The following is a 19569-nucleotide window of genomic DNA, read 5'->3' on the forward strand; positions in this document are numbered from 1 at the left end:
AAATTTGAAATGATGTATTCAAAAGTTAACATTGCACAAGGTTTTTTAGGCAATTTATAATCTCTCTTGGAGCGTACAAGGGAACACTATATGTGCAGGGAAAGTGAAATGGGAACATTTTCTAAAAAGCTGGCTAAGCCCATCATCATATTTGAGGGGCATCTTGAAGATTTGGATAAACAAATACATATGCAGGATATTGGCTGGAATGAAGCCGTGTGGAAAAAAAACTCCTGGAAGCAGATAAAGGATCCCTTTTTTGTAAAATGTTAACTATCAGTTACTATAGAGAATGGAAGTACCAGACATTTCACCAACATCAACGTGGGATGGCCGGAGAAGGTACATGATGTTCGCATCTTCAGGAACTCAGGTCTATTTCAAAAGCCGCAGGAAGGAACTTTCTTCTCAGACCAGAAAATAACCATTGGGGATGTTGAAATGCCTATAGTTATCCTTGGGGACCCAGCCTACCCCTTAATGCCATGGCTCATGAAGCCATGCACAGGCAGCCTGAACAGTAGTCAGGAGCTGTTCAACTATAGGCTGAGCAAGTGCAGAATGGTGGTAGAATGTGCATTTGGATGTTAAAAGCACGCTGGCACAGTTTACTGACTCAGATAGACCTCAGCAAAACCAATATTCCTACTGTTATTACTGCTTACTGTGCACTCCACAATATCTGTGAGAGTAAGGTGGAGACATTTATGGCATGGTAGGAGGTTGAGGTAAATCGCCTGGCCGCTGATTACATGCAGCCAGACACCAGGGTGGTTAGAAGAGTACAGGAGGGTGCGGTGTGCATCAGAGAAGCTTTGAAAATCAGTTTCATGACTGGCCAGGCTACAGTGTGAAAGTTCTGTTTGTTTCTCCTTGATAATCTCCCCCCTTGGTTCACTCTACTTCCCTGTAAGCTAAACAACCTCCCCTCCGCCTTTGATCTCTGCTTGCAGAGGCAATAAAGTCATTATTCCTTCACATTCATGCACTCTTTATTAATTCATCACACAAATAAGGGGATAACTGCCAAGGTAGTCTGGGAGGGGTGGTGGAGGAGGGAAGCACAGGGTAAGTTGGGGGAGGAGGGAAGGACAAGGTTACACTGCACTTTAAAACTTTAAAACTTATTGAATGCCAGCCTTCTGTTGCTTGGGCAATCCTCTGGGGTGGAGTGGCTGGGTGGCCAGAGGCCCCCACACTGTGTTCTTGGACTTCTGGGTGAGGAGGCTTTGGAACTTGGGGAGGAGAGCGGTTGGTTACACAGGGGCTGTAGCGGCAGTCTGTGTTTCTGCTGCCTTTCCTGTACAGCCATACATTGGAGCATATGAGTTTGATCCTTCAGCATCCTGAGCATTGACTCCTGCCTTCTGTCAGCAAGCTGACGCCACTGATCATCTTCAGCCCACCACTTACACTCTTCAGCACGCCACTTACTCTCTTCAGCCCTCCACCTCTCCTCGCATTCATACTGCGCTTTCCTGCACTCTGACATTATCTGCCTCCATGTATTCTGCTGTGCTCTGTCAGTGTGGGAGGACAGCATGAGCTCAGAGAACATTTCTTCCAAAGTGCGTTTTTTTTTCACCTTCTAATCTTCGCTAGCCTCTGCAATGGAGAAACATTTGCAGCTGGTGGAGGGGGGAAAAAAGGGAGAGTGGTAGGTAAAAAGATGAATTTTATAGAAAAATGTGTACATTCTTTCACAGTAAACCTTGCTGTTAACATTGCATAGCACATGTGCTTTCGTTGCAAGGTTGCATTTTGCCTCTTATTGAGGGTATGCCAGTTTGGTGTGAGGGATCACTCACGCAGGGCTGAGCAACAGAATTTGGCTTGCAGGCAGCCATGGTAAGACACAGTCTTTTGGCTTCTTTAACCTTCATAACACGTAGGAATGGTTTCAAACAGCAGCACCCTCATTTCACATACCAAGCAGCCATTGGGTTGGTCATTTAAAATGGATTGGCAATTTAAAAGGAAGGGCTGCGGTTTCCGGGTTAAAGTGCAGCACAAACCCAACTAACCCTCCCCCACACACACCCAATTCTATGGGGTGATGGCTTCACCCCTCCCCCCACCGCATGGCTAACAGCAGGGAACATTTCTGTTCAGCCACAGGCAAATAGCCCCACAGGAACGGACACCTCTGAATGTCCACTTAATAAAACCACCCTATTTCAACCAGCTGGCCATGAATGATATCACTCTCTGGAGGATAACACATAAAGAATGGGTGTTGTTTGAATGCCAGCAAGCACCGGGACCATACGCTGCAATGCTTTGTTCTGCATTGACTCCCAACTATGTGCTACTGACCTGGAATGGTAAAATGTCCTACCATGGAGGACGAAATAAGGCTGCCCTCCCCAGAAACCTTTTGCAAAGGCTTTGGGAATACAGCCAGGAGAGCTTTATGGAGATGTCCCTGGAGGATTTCCGCTCCAACCCCAGACACGTTAACAGACTTTTCCAGTAGCTGTACTGGCTGCGAATGCAAGGGAAAATTAGTCATTAAACACGCTTGCTTTTAAACCCTATATAATATTTTCAAAGGTACATTCACCAGAAGTACCTTCTCCTCCTTCAGGGTCTGGGAGCCCGCCTTGGGTGGGTTCGGGGGGTAATGGCTCCAGGTCCACAGTCCTCCTCATCATCTTCCTCATCCCCAAAACCCACTTCTGTGTTGCGTTCTACTCCATTGACGGAGTCAAAGCACAGGGTTGGGGTAGTGATGGCTGCACCCCTTAGAATGGCATGCAGCTCATCATAGAAACGGAACGTTTGGGGCTGTGACCCAGAGCGGCCATTTGCCTCTCTGGTTTTTTGGTAGGCCTGCCTGAGTGCCTTAATTTTCACGTGGCACTGCTGTGAGTCCCTGTTATAGCCTCTGTCCTTCATGCCCTTGGAGATTTTTTCAAATGTTTTGGCACTTCATTTACTGGAACAGAGTTCAGCTAGCACGGATTCATCTCCCTATACAGCGGTCAGATCCTATACCTCCTGTTCGGTCCATGCTGGAGCTCTTTTGCGATTCTGGGACTCCACGGTCACCTGTGCTGATGAGCTCTCTATGGTCACCTGTGCTGATCAGCTCGGCACGCTGGCCAAACAGGAAATTAAATTCAAAAGTTTGGAGGACTTTTCCTGTCTACCTGGCCAGTGCATCTGAGTTGAGAGCGCTGTCCAGAGAGGTCACAATGGAGCACTCTGGGATAGGTCCCGGAGGCCAATACCATTGAATTGCATCCACACTACCCCAAATTCAACCCGGCAAAGCCCATTTCAGCGCTAATCCCCTCGTTGGGTGTGGAGTAAAAAAATCTATTCTAGGAGCCCTTTAAGTTGGAAAAAAGGGCTTTGGTGTGTGGACAGGTGCAGGTTAAATTGAGGTAATGCTGCTAAATTCGACCTAAAATCGTAGTGTAGACTAGGCCTTAGATACAGAGACTATACCAACCTAACTATGTCAACACAGGGCCCTAGTGTAGACAGAGCCTATGCCAACAGGAGTTTTTCCTTTTGGTGTAGGAACGCCAATACCACCTCCCTGAATTATGTTAACTATGTCACATTCCTCCATCAACACAGCTGCATCTATACTGGGGGTTTTGTCAAACTAATTATGTGCATCAACAGTGTTGTTTTTTTTCACATCCCTGACTGATGTAACTATGCCACTGTAACTTTTCAGTGTAGACCAAGCCCTAGGCTAAACTAAGCTTAGTTAAACTGAAATAGGTGTGGCTACACAGCCTTTTTCACCAGTATAACTATATAGGTTGAAAATCACACATTAAGTTAAATCTGTGTGTAGACATGGCTTAGTCTTTAAACATAGTGATAATACAGACTTCTCATGGCAGAAATGCCAGTAGGGAGATTTGTGTATGTATGTAATCTAATAAAAGACAAATTGTATGTGAATTTACTCAGTTTTCAATTTCGTTACTCATCTTGGATTTCATTTCACTGAAATCTGACTGTCCTGACCAGATTCATAATGAGATTATTATTCATAATTTTACATATTTCTGTGGAATTTCATAGAATCATAGAAGATTAGGGTTGGAGGATTAGGGGTGACCTCAAGAGGTCATCCAGTCCAAGCCCCTGCTCTAAGTAGGACCAATCCCAACTAAATCATCCCAATCATGTCTTTGTCAAGCTGGGCCTTAAAGACCTCTAAGGATGGAGATTCCACCACCTCCCTAGGTAACCCTTTCCAGGGCTTCACCACCCTCCTAGTGAAATAGTTTTTCCTAATATCCAACCTAAACCTCCCCCAGTGCAACTTGAGACCATTGCTCCTTGTTCTGTCATCTGTCACCACTGAGAACAGCCAAGCTCCATCCTCTTTGGAACCCCCCTTCAGATAGTTGAAGGCTGCTATCAAATCCCCCCTCATTCGTCTCTTCTGTAGACTAAATAAGACTAGTTCCCTTAGCCTCTCCTTGTAAATCATCTGCCCCAGCCCCCTGATCGTTTTCGTTGCCTTCCACTAGACTCTCTCCAATTTGCCCACATCCTTTCTGTAGTGGGGGCCCCAAAACTGGATGCAATACTCCAGATGTGGCCTCACCAGTGCCAAATAGAGGGGAATAATCACTTCCCTTGATTGGCAGTGCTCCTACTAATGTAGCCCAATATAGATTCATAGATTCATAGACTCTAGGACTGGAAGGGACCTTGAGAGGTCATCGAGTCTAGTCCCCTGCCCTCATGGCAGGACCAAATACTGTCTAGACCATCCCTGATAGACATTTATCTAACCTACTCTTAAATATCTCCAGAGATGGAGATTCCACAACCTCCCTAGGCAATTTATTCCAGTGTTTAACTACTCTGACAGTTAGGAACTTTTTCCTAATGTCCAACCTAAATCTCCCTTGCTACAGTATAAGCCATTGCTTCTTGTTCTATCCTTAAAGGCTAAGGTGAACAAATTTTCTTCCTCCTCCTGATGACACCCTTTTAGATACTTGAAAACTGCTATCATGTCCCCTCTCAGTCTTCTCTTTTCCAAACTAAATAAACCCAATTCTTTCAGCCTTCCTTCATAGGTCATGTTCTCAAGACCTTTAATCATTCTTGTTGCTCTTCTCTGGACCCTCTCCAATTTCTCCACATCTTTCTTCAAATGCAGTGCCCAGAACTGGACACTATACTACAGTTGAGGCCTAACCAGTGCAGAGTAGAGCGGAAGAATGACTTCTCGTGTCTTGTTTACAACACACCTGTTAATGCATCCCAGAATCACGTTTGCTTTTTTTGCAACAGTATCACACTGTTGACTCATATTTAGCTTGTGGTCCACTATGACTCTTAGATCTCTTTCTGCCATACTCCTTCCTAGACAGTCTCTTTCCATTCTGTCAAGTATCAGAAGGGTAGCCATGTTAGTCTGGATCTGTAAAAGCAGCAAAGAATCCTGTGGCACCTTATAGACTAACAGACGTTTTGGAGCATGAGCTTTCGTGGGTGAATACCCACTTCTTCAGATGCATGTGGTGGAAATTTCGAGGGGCAGGTATATATATGCTAGCAAGCAAGCTAGAGATAACGAGGTCAGTTCAATCAGGGAGGATGAGGCCCTGTTCTAGCAGTTGAGGTGTGAAAACCAAGAGAGGAGAAACTGGTTCTGTAGTTGACAAGCCATTCACAGTCTTTGTTCAATCCTGAGCTGATGGTGTCAAATTTGCAGATGAACTGAAGCTCAGCATTTTCTCTTTGAAGTCTGGTCCTGAAGTTTTTTTGCTGCAAGATGGCCACCTTAAGGTCTGCAATAGTGTGGCCAGGGAGGTTGAAGTGCTCTCCTACAGGTTTTTGTATATTGCCATTCCTAATATCTGATTTGTGTCCATTTATCCTTTTCCGTAGAGACTGTCTAGTTTGGCCGATGTACATAGCAGAGGGGCATTGCTGGCATATGATGGCGTATATTACATTGGTGGATGTACAGGTGAATGAACCAGTGATGATGTGGCTGATCTGGTTAGGTCCTGTGATGGTGTCGCTGGTGTAGATATGTGGGCAGAGTTGGCATCAAGATTTGTTGCATGGATTGGTTCCTGAGCTAGAGTTATTATGGTGCGGTGTGCAGTTACTGGTGAGAATATGTTTCAGGTTGGCAGGTTGTCTGTGGGCAAGGACTGGCCTGCCACCCAAGGCCTGTGAAAGTGTGGGATCATTGTCCAGGATGGGTTGTAGATCCTTGATGATGCGTTGGAGGGGTTTTAGCTGGGGGCTGTATGTGATGGCCTGTGGAGTCCTGTTGGTTTCTTTCTTGGGTTTGTCTTGCAGTAAGAGGCTTCTGGGTACACGTCTGGCTCTGCTGATCTGTTTCCTTATTTCCTCGTGCGGGTATTGTAGTTTTGAGAATGCTTGGTGGAGATTTTGTAGGTGTCGGTCTCTGTCTGAGGGGTTAGAGCAGATGCGTTGACACCATCAGCTCAGGATTGAACAAAGACTGTGAATGGCTTGCCAACTACAGAACCAGTTTCTCCTCTCTTGGTTTTCACACCTCAACTGCTAGAACAGGGCCTCATCCTCCCTGATTGAACTGACCTCGTTATCTCTAGCTTGCTTGCTAGCATATATATACCTGCCCCTCGAAATTTCCACCACATGCATCTGAAGAAGTGGGTATTCACCCACGAAAGCTCATGCTCCAAAACGTCTGTTAGTCTATAAGGTGCCACAGGATTCTTTGCTGCTCTTCCCATTCTGTATGTGTATGATTGTACCCTCCTAAGTGGAGCACTTTGCATTTGTCTTTATTGAACTTCATCCGGTTTACCTCAGACCATTTCTCCAATTTGTCCAGATCATTTTGAATTTTGACCCTGTCCTCCAAAGCAGTTGCAATCCCTCCCAGTTTGGTATCGTCTGCAAACTTAATAAGCGTACTTTCTATGCCAACATCTAAGTCGTTGATGAAGATATTGAACAGAGCTGGTCCCAAAACAGACTCCTGCGGAACCCCACTTGTTATACCTTTCCAGCAGGATTGGGAGCCATTAATAACTACTCTCTAAGTATGGTTATCCAGCCAGTTATGCGCCCACCTTATAGTAGCCCCATCTAAATTGTATTTGTCTAGTTTATCGATAAGGATATCATGCGAGACCGTATCAAATGCCTTACTAAAGTCTAGGTATACCACATCCACCACTTCTCCCTTATCCACAAGACTCGTTATCCTATCAAAGAAAGCTATCAGATTGGTTTGACATGATTTGTTCTTTACAAATCCATGCTGGCTATTCCCTATCACCTTACCACCTTCCAAGTGTTTGCAGATGATTTCTTTAATTACTTGCTCCATTATCTTCGCTGACACAGAAGTTAAACTAACTGGTCTGTAGTTTCCTGGGTTGTTTTTATTTCCCTTTTTATAGATGCCATTAGCCTTCTTGGCAACAAGGGCACACTGTTGACTTATATCCAACTTCTCGTCCACTGGAATCCCGAGGTCCTTTTTTGCAGAACTGCTACTTAGCCAGTCGGTCCCAGGCCTGTAGCAGTGCATGGGATTCTTCCATCCTAAGTGCAGGAATCTCCACTTGCCATTGTTGAACCTCATCAGATTTCTTTTAGCCTAATCCTCCAATTTGTCTAGGTCACTCTGGACTCTGGTCATTGATCACTATTGGTTGAGCCTGACAATTTAACCAGTTTTCTATCCACCTTGTAGTTCATTCATCCCATCTGCCAGCAGATCGAGGGACGTGATCATTCCCCTCTATTTGACATTGGTGAGACATCATCTGGAGTACTGTGTCCAGTTTTGGGCCCCACACTACAAGAAGGATGTGCAAAAATTGGAAAGAGTCCAGTGGAGGGCAACAAAAATGATTAGGGGGCTGGAGCACATGACTTGTGAGGAGAGGCTAAGGGAACTGGGATTGTTTAGTCTGCAGAAAAGAAGAATGAGGGGGGATTTGATAGCTGCTTTCAACTACCTGAAAGGGGGCTCCAAAGAGGATGGATCAAGACTGTTCTCAGTGGTACTTGATGACAGAACAAGGAGTAATGGTCTTAAGTTGCGGTGGGGAAGGATTAGGTTGGATATTAGGAAAAACTTTTTCACTAGGAGAGTGGTGACGCGCTGGAATAGGTTATCTAGGGAGGTGGTGGAATCTCCTTCCTTAGAGGTTTTTTAAGGTCAGGCTTGACAAAGCCCTGGCTGGGATGATTTAGTTGGGAATTGGTCCTGCTGCTTTGAGCAGGGGTTTGGACTAGATGACCTCCTGAGGTCATTTCCAACCCTGATATTCTATGATTCTATGAATCCATACTTTTTTAACTTACTGGCAAGAATACTTTGGGAGACAGCATCAAAACCTTTGCTAAAGTCAAGATCTATCATGTCCACCACTTTCTCCATATCCACAGAGCCAGTTATCTCATTATAGAAGGTAATCAGGTTGGTCAGGCATGACCTGCCATTGGTGAATCCATGTTGACTGTTTCTGATCACCTTCCTGTCCTCCAAGTGCTTCAAAATGGATTCCTTGAGGACCTGCTCCATGATTTTTTCAGGGACTATAGTTCTCTGGATTCTCCTTCTTCCCTTTTTTAAAGATGGGCACTATATTTGCCTTTTTCCTATCATCTGTGACCACCCCAATCACCACAGGTTTTCAAAGATAATGGCCAAAGGCTCTGCTATCACATCAGCCAGCTCCTTCAGCAACCTCATATGCATTAGATCCGGACCCATGGACTCATGCATATCCAGCTTTTCTAAATAGTCCTTACTCTGTTCTTTCACCACTGAGGGCTGGTCACCTCCTCCCCATACTGTGCTGCCTAGTGCAGCAGTCTGGGAGCTGACCTTGTCTGTGATGACTGAGGCAAAAAAAGCATTTAGTACTTCAGCTTTTTCCACATCATCTGTCACTAGGTTGCCTTCCCCATTCAGTAAGGGTCCCACACTTTCCCTGACCTTCTTGTTACTAGCATACCTGTAGAAACCCTTCTTGTTACCCTTCAAATCCCTTGCTAGCTGCAGCTCCAATTGTGCTTTGCCTTCCTAATTACACCCCTGAATGCTTGAGCAATATTTTTATACTCCTCCCTAGTCATTTGTCCAAGTTTCCACTTCTTGTAAGCTTCCTTTTTGAGTTTAAGCTCACTGAAGATTTCTCTGTTAAGCCAAGCTGGTCGCCTGCCATATTTTGTATTCTTTCTGCACATTGGGATAGTTTGTTCCTGTGCCCTCAATAAGGCTTCTTTAAAATACAGCCAGCTCTGCTGGACTCCTTGCCCCCTCATATTAGCCTCCCAGTGGATTCGGCCTGTCAGTTCCTAAGGGAGTCAAAGTCTGGTTTTCTGAAGTCCAGGGTCCGTATTCTGCTGCTCTCCTTTCTTCCTTTTGTCAAGATCCTAAACTAGACAATCTCATGGCCACTGCTGTCCAGGTTGCTACCCACTTCTACTTCCCCTACCAATTGTTCCCAGTTTGTGAGCAGCAGGTCAAGAGAAGCACGGCCCCTAGTTGGTTCCTCCAGTACTTGCACCAGGAAATTGTCCCCAACACTCTCCAGAAACTTCCTGGATTATATGTGCACTGCGGTATTGCTGTCCCAGCAGATGTCAGGATGATTGGAGTCCCCCATGAGAACCAGGGCATATAAGCATATAGATTGAATAATATTTGCATAGATCTGTCTTATTTAAAATTGTAATGGTGCTCCTTTGTGGTAGTTCTTTCTTATTCTGTTAGAACTGGAATATGCCCTGTCCTTGCACAATTGTTTGAGGGGAGGGTGACAAAGAGAGTCCCTTCCTTTATGCCAGAGGAGGGATAGCTCAGTGGTTTGAGCATTAGCCTGCTAAACACCAGGTTGTGAGCTCAATCCTTGAAGGGGCCATTTAGGGATCTGGGACTAAAATCTGTCTGGGGATTGGTCATGTTTTTGAGCAGGGAGTTGGACAAGATGACCTCCTGAGGTCTCCCTTCCAACCCTGATATTCTATGACTCTATGCCCCCATAGAGGGATTCACCAAAATCAGTCCTTCCACTTACCTGATGTAAAAGACTTTGTGGGGCAGCACACTCTTGGAGTTGCCAGCTCTCATCGTGGCAAGTAATGTGATTTTGGTACCAGCTGGAGCTGATCTGGGAATGACTTGAGAAGCCCCAGCCTTGGTGAAAATTTTAGCCCTGACTGAAGAAAACCCCTCTCATTGGCTGCCTGCCCACCCCTTTTCCACCTTGTGGAGAGAGCAGCCAATCAGGACTGTGGCGGGAAGCTGGTAAAGTGCTCTTTCTCCCTCCCCCAGACATTTTCAGGTGATGGGGAAAGAGAGGAGAGGGAACAGCCAACATTATTCTTACAGAGGGAAAGAGGGAGCAGAAAGAGTCTGGCAGCTCCACTCCTTCCTCCCCTCCTGTGAAAAATAGGTCAGTCTCCCTTTCCATCCCAGCAACGTCAGGCCTTGGAAGGGGGAAGGTGTGAAGAACTGCCCCCACTAAGGCCTGGGAAAAGGGAGAGTGGACCCCACTGCAGCTGCATCCCCAAGCCTGGGAGATGGGGTGTAGAACCCCTGGAGCTGCAGGAGGAGCAGAGGGAAGGTGTGGTGAATCGCTGCATTGGGAAAGGCAAGGCTGGAGGACAGGCACATGTGGTACTAGGAGGTGCAGAACTGATGTGAGCCTGTTTGGAATGAAGCAAAGTTGATTTGCAAGCTCCATAATTAATGGCTGTGTGATGGGCAGATGTGGAGGTTAGTGAGAAAGTTAATGTGAGTGTTTGAGAGGTACATAATTGCTGGGCTGGGGGACAGGCAGATATGGGCTGGTGGGGCACAGAACTAATTAGCATTTGGGAAGAAGCTGAAAGCTCTGCACTGATAGGCAGCCAGCAAAAGCCCCTGTAGTGAATGCCAAAATCACCATACCCTAATGGTTTGGGAGAGCTAGCAAGACATGAGGAGGAGCACAGAGTGTTAGAAAGTAAAAGACAGATCAAAAAGCACAATATAAACTTAGTCCCAAAAATTGAGATTTTTTTTTAAAAATCTCATCTTGTGGAGCGGCATCTTATGATTTTTTTGAACTTTTGGGGTCAGTAATGCTGCACACTATACCTTCTTAAAGGTTGCTAGAATGTCTTAGCAGAGCTCCACCTCCCAGAGGACCCACTAGGGTCAGTACTGTCCCAGTCCAGGATAATGCACAATTGTGCCCTAAATGCACAGCAACATGAACATATTTTTGTACTCTCATCCAATGATATTCTTTGTTGAACATAGTTCATGTTTGTCTAGGGTGACCAGATGTCCTGTTTTTAAAGGGACAGTCTCATTTATGGGGACTCTTATATAGGCGCCTATTACCCTCCATCCCCGTCCCGTTTTTTCACAGTTGCTATCTGGTAACCCTAAGTTTCCCCTCAACCTTTCATACCTCTTAACATTCTCCATCTCTTTTCCTGATCTCCATTAGAATTTGTGATATCCTTCACATCTCCTTGAACTCAAGCACTCCTCCTCTGATCACTAGGTTCTTCTCCCAAACCTCAGCAAGCTCTCTGCCTCCCAGATTTCTCTCATTCAACTGAAATAGGCCTTCTGCTTTGTGCCATGTTTCCTCTGAGGGGAATATTTTCTCTGACACCATATCTGCAGAACTCTGGTCAGTTGTATCCAGCTCTTGTGAATTTGGGGGCTTGTATTGTTCAGAGGTGCTCCAAGATGCATTGCAACACACTGCCTTCTGTAAAGCTCTAGAACTTGTTGGAATTTTAGAGCACAAGTGATCCAGGGAATGTAGTCAATCCTGAGGCGACTGAAATGAACTGAGTAAAGGTAGGAAGCCTGTTGGCAATTGAGAAACATTGTCCATATTGTTTGTAATATAATAATGCTTTTCAATTTGGTTCCATATGAGATTTGGGCTACTTCTTACTTTTACCAAACTAATCCATGGTAATTATGTGGTCACAGGGTGCATATATTTAGGAATGGATTAAACATGTAGAGGGAGTGGCCCCTGTACCATCCATACATGAAAAAATGTGTAGGAAAAGTTGGCAACATATACAAAATTTTGCAAGCAATGATGCCTGGAATTATTCTCCCCTTGACTTACTGGCTGTGCAAAAGGAACCAGGGCTAGGCCTTCAAAACTGTGCTATATACTGGTGGTGCTGAGGAAACTGGGGCCAAGCTTTTAGATATAGGGGTTAACAATGAAAGGATTTGCCACTACTTTTCTCTTTAGGCCCCTGTACTCTTTGGAGCATGTCACTACTCTTCCCTGTAGGCCCCTGTACTCTTTGGAGCATGATTAACTTTTAGGAGCTGTGCTGCCACGGGGTGCCAAGACACAAACTCACAGAGCTGCAGAATAGAAGCTGTGCATAAGATTCTGTGTGAGTTAATGCTAAATGCAAAACTAATTGCTTCGGTGTAGCTTTTCTTAGACATACAACCTACTCACATACACATAAATATACACACAAAACAAACCTCTTATAAACTACCCAAGCTATTTCTTCTATAAGATGTGAAGGAAGAAAAATAGAGAAAGCTAATGTTAGTTATTTCTGTTTTAAAATACTTGGGAAGCACACTCAGATGCTACAGTAATGAGTGGCATATAAGCACCTAGATTGATAGACTGGAAGGTAGGGTAGTAAATGTTATATCTGTCTTTAAAAAGGATGAACATGGAAACTGCAGACCAGGGAGCCTTACTACAGTACCAGGAAAAGGGGTAGAAGTTATCGTTCAAAACAGAATAATAAAACACCTAGATAAACAAAATGATTCTAGCGGCAAGGGGAAACTGCAGGGAGAGCCGTGCTTGAAAAGACCAGTACTGCTTCATTTAGAAAGGATACAAATGAGAGGACACATGATAGAGGAATATAAACTAATGAATAAATGAAACCGAAAGATTACGAATTTAAAACTGAAAAAAGGAAACATTTGTTTACATAATGCATAATTAATCTGTGGAATTCATTGCCACAAGATGGCATTGATGGAAAGAGTTAGTAGGGTTTTTAAAAATCAGTAGTCCATAGGTGAGAACATCTGCAATTAGATACATCTACAAAAAACAAACCAACCTCTTTTAAGGCATATAAACCCTTATGCTTTTACAGAAGGGATATAAACCCTCATAGCACAAGCCAGCCACTAAGTGAATGGAATATGAGAAAGAAACTCCCCCAATGGGCCCTTTCTTCCATAATTATCCACTATGGGTTTCTTACTCCTTCCTCTGAAGCATCTGGTACTAGCCACAGGCAAAGATAGGATATGGAGTACACAGACTTTGTTTGGCCCGGCATGGCAATTCATACATTCCTACACGTATATTTAATCTGAGAATCCCTGTGGTTTTGGGGAATGATACCCTTGATAGCAGCCATTCTTTTCATCTGCAGATCCCACCAGGGAAGGCCTTCTGTTGGGTCAGAAAGTAGAGAAGAGAATGCTATGAAACTAACACACATCTATACGCACACTTTTGTGTCTCTTCTTCCCAGAATCATTAGCTTCCCCTGAATAAAGAATGCAAAATCTGGCCTGAGATATATTTTTATTGTATTAAATTAATGCAGGCTACCTCTTCTGGCCAATCATAACACTTTTAAATTCCCATGGCTCTGAACTAATGTCTGTGTAACATAGGGTCTGCCTTATGCTTTAAAGGTACAAAACAGAGTTCAAATCCTATTGAGGACTGTGTTTTTAAGATTTTTAAACTCCCCTCTCTTCTGTCAGTGCCGTATCGCTCATTGCATTTTCACCATTTAATTTTCTGTTCCACACCAAAATACTCTGGGCCAAATTATGACAGCTTCAGATCAGGTACATTAGGGAATGGGTTCCAGAGAGGGGGAGTTGGCTGGATGAGGGGAAGGATGGTCTCTAGTGGTTAGGACACTAAGCTAGGACAGGGGAGACATGGCTTCAATCCCCTGCTCTACTATGAACTTCCTGTATGACCTTTGGCAAATCACTTAGTCTCTCTGTGTCTCAGTTCCTCATTTGCAAAATGGGGCTAACTGCATTTTCCTATTTCACAAAGGTATTGTGAGACTAAAATATATACATTAAAGACTATAAGGCACTAGATTCCATGCTGAGGGGAGTTATATGGGTACTGCAGATAGACAGAGCACTGATAGTCTATTGCTGACACCTGCATAGAAAGCAGCCCTTATACTGCTACCTTATGCTCCCTTCCCACAAGGGAGCTACTGCTGGTGCTAGTAGCATTGCTCAGTGTCCTGTGGGTCATGTCCAGATGAGGTGATGGAGTAACCATGGCTCAGCTCACCCCTCCACACAAGAGCTGCTAGGCTGTGTTGGGAGGAGTACAAGCTACATGTTTTACAAACAAGTAGCAAGGGCCACTGGTGCGTATACCTGCCCCAGTGTTGCTGAAGGTTAGGGTGACCAGATAACAAGTGTAAAAAATCGGGACAGGAGGTGGGGGTAATAGGAGCTTGTATAGAAAAAGACCCAAAAATCAGGACTGTCCCTATAAAATCAGGCCATCTGGTCACCCTACTGAAGGTACTGTGCCTTCCTCTGGTGGAAAGACCTCAATATCAATGCAGAAATGATAGTTATAAAATTATCACTTTTTAAAAAAAATTAGGTCATTGCAAACTTGTTTGCGCCTTTACTGAGTATTAAGATATATCTACAAGTATGTTATAGCCAGGGTGCTTGAGGATATAACAAAACCTGTGTATGTTTTAGTTAGTTATATTACAAAATGTTCAGGCTGGTGAAAGAAATTGCAGGAGGTTTCTACTTTCTGCCTCCCAAGAAGGAGCAAATGTAAGGAAGATAACCCCTCCTTAGCCATAAAACCAAGTTGATTATACAAACCCCAAAGTGTGTTATACAAACCCCAAAAAGCTACATTTTAAACGTTACTTTGCTTTAACTTTTACTCTGTTTTCTTTTGTGCTGTGTTTAAAGATGTGTTGGTTTTTGACATTTTTAATTTGTACAAAATATCTAATAGAAGTTTAATTACTATAACAGATTGCAAATCTAAGGAGCGTGGGTCAAGAAACAAACAAACCAAAAGAGTGTTATCAAGGCCAGCACACCTCCCTTTATATAAGATATCAGTGTGGGATAAATGTAATACTTATCTCAAGAAAACAAGCCATGTAAAACATTCATGTTTTTGGAAAAAACCTGATCAAGTGAAAAAAAAAATGAGTTTGTTCCTTATGCAGGGATACCTCAAAAAGGAATGTAGGAATGTCTTATCAGAGCAATAAATCTAGGTATTAAAGTGGGCTATACCACCTACACGCACGCACACAATCTAGGTGTTTAAGTGGGCTATACCACACACACACACACACTTTTTTCCCCAAAGAACAACCTCTGCTTGGGTCTTTGAAACTCCAGGAAAACATGTTAGCTGGACATGGTTCTAACTTTTTGTTTCTTAAATGCTGAAATGGCAAATACCTTTGTGAAATGCGTACTTGCAAATATGTCAGCTCAATGCAAAGCTCCTAATATAATTTGCTAATATCACTGCTTGTAAAAGGTAAAATGCTTTATGTACCAACTTTGAATTTACTGAGTTTGCTAAACTCATTACTAATGTAAGAAACCATTTAAGGACAGAATATTTATATTATTGGGGAATTCATTATTTACTGGCAGTGCTCAAGCAATTTCTTCATCCAAATCAGGAAGACAAGAAGAATCATCTTTCCAAAAATTGCCATGTAGAATCAACAGCTTCTTTAATAAGTATTTAAGATGAAGACTCTCTTTAAGAATGACTTAATTTTAAAAAGACGGTTTTGAGAACTAAAAAGCTTTCTATAAAGAACAAGCGTGTTTAGTCTTTTTGAAAACAGAATTTCATTTCCTGTTGAAGTCTAGTAAAATGAAAAAAAATCTCAGAAATGTATTGGATAAAAAGAAGGAGTTAAAACTCTAACTTTGAAGATGTTCTGAGAATCTTCTGCCACAAAGATAAAGGAAATGTAGTCATCAAGAAAGAATTAAAACTCTATCACATATGTGCATTAACAAACTGCATATTGATAAGATAAAGAGGCACCTAAAGACAACCCATGATGACACTGAACCAGTGAAAGAAGGACAGCATCAACTTGAATTTAAAAAAGCCTGAAAGAGGTGTGTTTTCTTGTAACTTCATGGAACTAGGAAGGAGAGGAGTATAAAAAACTCTCAAGTAAGCACCCCTCACACACACCCTCCCTGCTACTCTGCTCAGCAAACACACAGCACTCATCAGCTTATCCTGCCCATCTCTACGAGCAAGCTACCACATAGAGCTAAGAAAAACAGAGAAGGCTGAGGAAGAAATCAACCAAAGAAAAACCTCTTGGCTTCCACATGAATTAGTGAGAGGAAGTTATCTAAGGCTATGTCTTTACGTACAGCGCTGCAGCAGTACCAATAGAGCTGCTCCGCTGCAGTGTGTCTGGTGAAGACGCTCTATGCCAACAGAAGAGAGCTCTCCCTTCAGCATAATAAAACCACCTCCGTGAGCAGCAGAAGCTATGTCATGTATGTCGGTGTAACTTATGTCACTCGGGGGGGTGGTTCTGATGTTCCTCCGCTGCTGCTCCCACTGCTACTGCGCTAGCTCAATGAGAGTTAATGTGAGTATGTGTATGCAAACAGGAGAATCACATCCCAAGCTCATAGTATAGACATAGTCTAAAACAGTGGGAGTCACATCCCTGATTTGGTGATAAGAGAAACAATTAGTAAGAGCTAGCCTACTGTTCCTTGTTTCTCTGGGGTAAATATTTTTAGTAATTTTTTAAATAAAATTACTTGGCATCCAACAGTTTAAAATTACCCCTTTCTATTCCATACTACTCATAGCTACTGCAGGCCATAATCCATCTAGCGGTCTCTGCTTGAACAGTGTTTCTTCTCCTCATCCTCTCCTAAGCATGGCACTGGCTCCAAGAGTTATAAAAAAGCCTCTGCACTTAACAAAAAAATTTAAATCTTTGTCGTGAAGAAACAAACTCTTATGCAAAGTATTAACACTCGGAGTGCTGGAACTTTCCAGACTGCCAGCTAAGTGAATGCTTAGGAGGGCATTTATGCAACCAAGTTTATTTTTGTTTTTCCCCCAGGAAATTGTATATAAGGGGAGCTTGTATCCAGAAGCTCATTACTGCACATTTGCATCACATAGTATTTGCCCTCATAGGAAAATAAAATGTATTTTTATAAGTCTAAATACTTCCATTTGACTCATGTAACTGAGAGGGCTCTGTTTTCTCTTACTGGTTTTTTTTATGCCTTTTCATAGGAATGTTGCTATGGGGGAAAGTAGCACCACAGTTTTAAACCATCAGATGATTTATACAGTTCCACACACAGGACTTGAAAATACCTTCCACAAGTCAATTAGTTCCTTTAGTACTGCCTGCCTTATCAGTATATGTTTTTAATATTTCTAATGTATCTAATGATTTTCATCCTGAAAGGTCTCTAAGCACTTTTTAGACTCTAGTCTTGATCCCACAATCCTATCTCAGACAAAATTCCCAGGGAATTGAGTAAGAGTAAGGACAACTCCCTTCACTCAGCATATGCACATCTATGTTCATGATCACTTCCTGTACATTAATATCTTCTGTAATGTATTTCTTTCAGACACCATTGTTCTCATCGCTTCAATAGCAGTTGTTTCTGCAAAAACTCAGGGTAACATTTTTGCAACATCAGCACTGAGAAGTCTTCGTTTCCTACAGATCCTTCGTATGGTGCGCATGGACCGAAGAGGAGGGACTTGGAAATTATTAGGTTCAGTAGTTTATGCACATAGCAAGGTAACTTTCATTTAATTCTTCAGCGGATTCAATATCTCTATGAATCAACATCACCATATATATTTATCAGATTCCAGTGAATACCTAAAACTTCCTAAAGTAATGTTGGCTATGTAATGCATTATCAAAAATATATCTTTTCATGTTCATTCAGATTTCTGAAAATATGCTAAAAATATTGGCCCCGATTCATCACCAGTTGGATGCTGGTGTAATTCCAGTGAAATCAGTGGAATTACACAAGTGTCAAACTGAACTGGGAAATCAGACCAATCGTTCAAGGTGGCCAGAGAACAAGAATTCTTTTTCATGAAAAAAATCTGAGATTTCAAAATTTGTGTTTGTTCCACATTGGAATGAAAATGAAGCCTTTTAAAATCTTTTGCGAAAAAACATGAGAGAGAAAGAGATCCATCCCACAATAGAATAGTCCAGTAGTGGGTATTTGAGTCCAAAATACAGAATATTACCATATAAGGTAAAAAAGGATCTCTATTAGCTACAGTAGCATTAAAGCATATAATCTCTGGGGACCAATCACTAGACAGAGGGTAGCATACTTGAAAAAATGTCAGAATATGTGACTAGCTAGCAGAAGGAAGGGGTAAGTACACACATTAGCCATTTCATTGCATACTCCCTTCATTTAGACAAAACTCCTGAGTTCTATCCATGTTTACAACTTTGAGGTCCATGTAGTATAGTTAATGACCACGAAGTCAGTTTGTTCATGCAATCACAGGCATGAGCTGTTCAGAAGGAGATAGTGTAAATGAAAGAAAAATATCCCTTTCGCACAACAAATATTTAAGATCTGTACTAAGTGGAGCAACTTCAACAGGAAAGACTGAGAAAGAATGACACTGTAGCCCACTGGTTGGGGCCCTCACCTGGGATGTGGGACACCCAGCTTCAAGTCTCTCTTCCAAATCACGCTGAGCAGGAGCTTCAGCCTCAGGCTCCCACATCACAGATGAGTGCCCTAATCACAAGTCTATTAGCTGTTCTATGTTAGCTCTTTCCCCATGCTGGACCTGAGAAACCTTTTTGATGAATCAGCATTTTCCAGCATTCTGTTGAAAAATTGCCCATCACTTCTACCTGTTGTTTAGAGACAATTTATGTGAACTGAGAAGTGTTTGATTTTTAACTGCTAAAATGCCAAAAAATATGGACAGTTTAATTATTTTTTCTTCAAATGCCACTCTACTCTATGTTTAATCTTTTTAATACAGACTGATCTTTATTTTCTTTTATCTAGGAATTAATCACAGCCTGGTACATAGGATTTTTAGTACTTATCTTTTCCTCTTTCCTTGTCTATCTGGTGGAAAAAGATGCAAATACCCAGTTTTCTACGTATGCAGATGCTCTCTGGTGGGGCACAGTAAGTATAGAAAGATCATTTGAACTATTTAGCTAATACTGTAGAATATTTTGTATTACATGAATGCACATATTAAAACTTATAGTGGTCCTGAGGTATCCCAGTGCTTGTGTCTTGAAAAGGCATGACTGCTACCCTTCCATCCTAATTTGGTAGCATTTTTACACCTGCTTTACGCAGATGTAAAGCCCCAATTCAGCAAGATTCTATAAGGTGGATAGAAAGCTGACTAGATTGTCGGGCTCAGCGGGTACTGATCAACGGCTTGATGTCTAGTTGGCAGCCAGTATCAAGCGGAGTGCCCCAGAGATTGGTCCTGTTGGTTTTGTTCAAGATCTTTTGTTCAAGATTTT

The 19569-nt window shown here is 42.8% G+C and overlaps 1 protein-coding gene across 2 annotated transcripts in view; it reads left to right on the forward strand.

The window, feature by feature from the left end:
* Window positions 1–19569, forward strand: part of KCNQ5 (potassium voltage-gated channel subfamily Q member 5) — a 513967-nt gene that overhangs the window by 437433 nt on the left and 56965 nt on the right. For both annotated transcript variants that reach the window (XM_030555755.1, XM_030555756.1), the window contains exons 4-5: window positions 17654–17829; window positions 19091–19216. In XM_030555755.1, coding sequence (XP_030411615.1) covers window positions 17654–17829; window positions 19091–19216 — 302 coding nt within the window. The remainder of the gene's footprint in view (window positions 1–17653; window positions 17830–19090; window positions 19217–19569) is intronic.

Source organism: Gopherus evgoodei, chromosome 3, assembly GCF_007399415.2.
Source record: "Gopherus evgoodei ecotype Sinaloan lineage chromosome 3, rGopEvg1_v1.p, whole genome shotgun sequence".
NCBI classification, from domain to species: domain Eukaryota; kingdom Metazoa; phylum Chordata; order Testudines; family Testudinidae; genus Gopherus; species Gopherus evgoodei.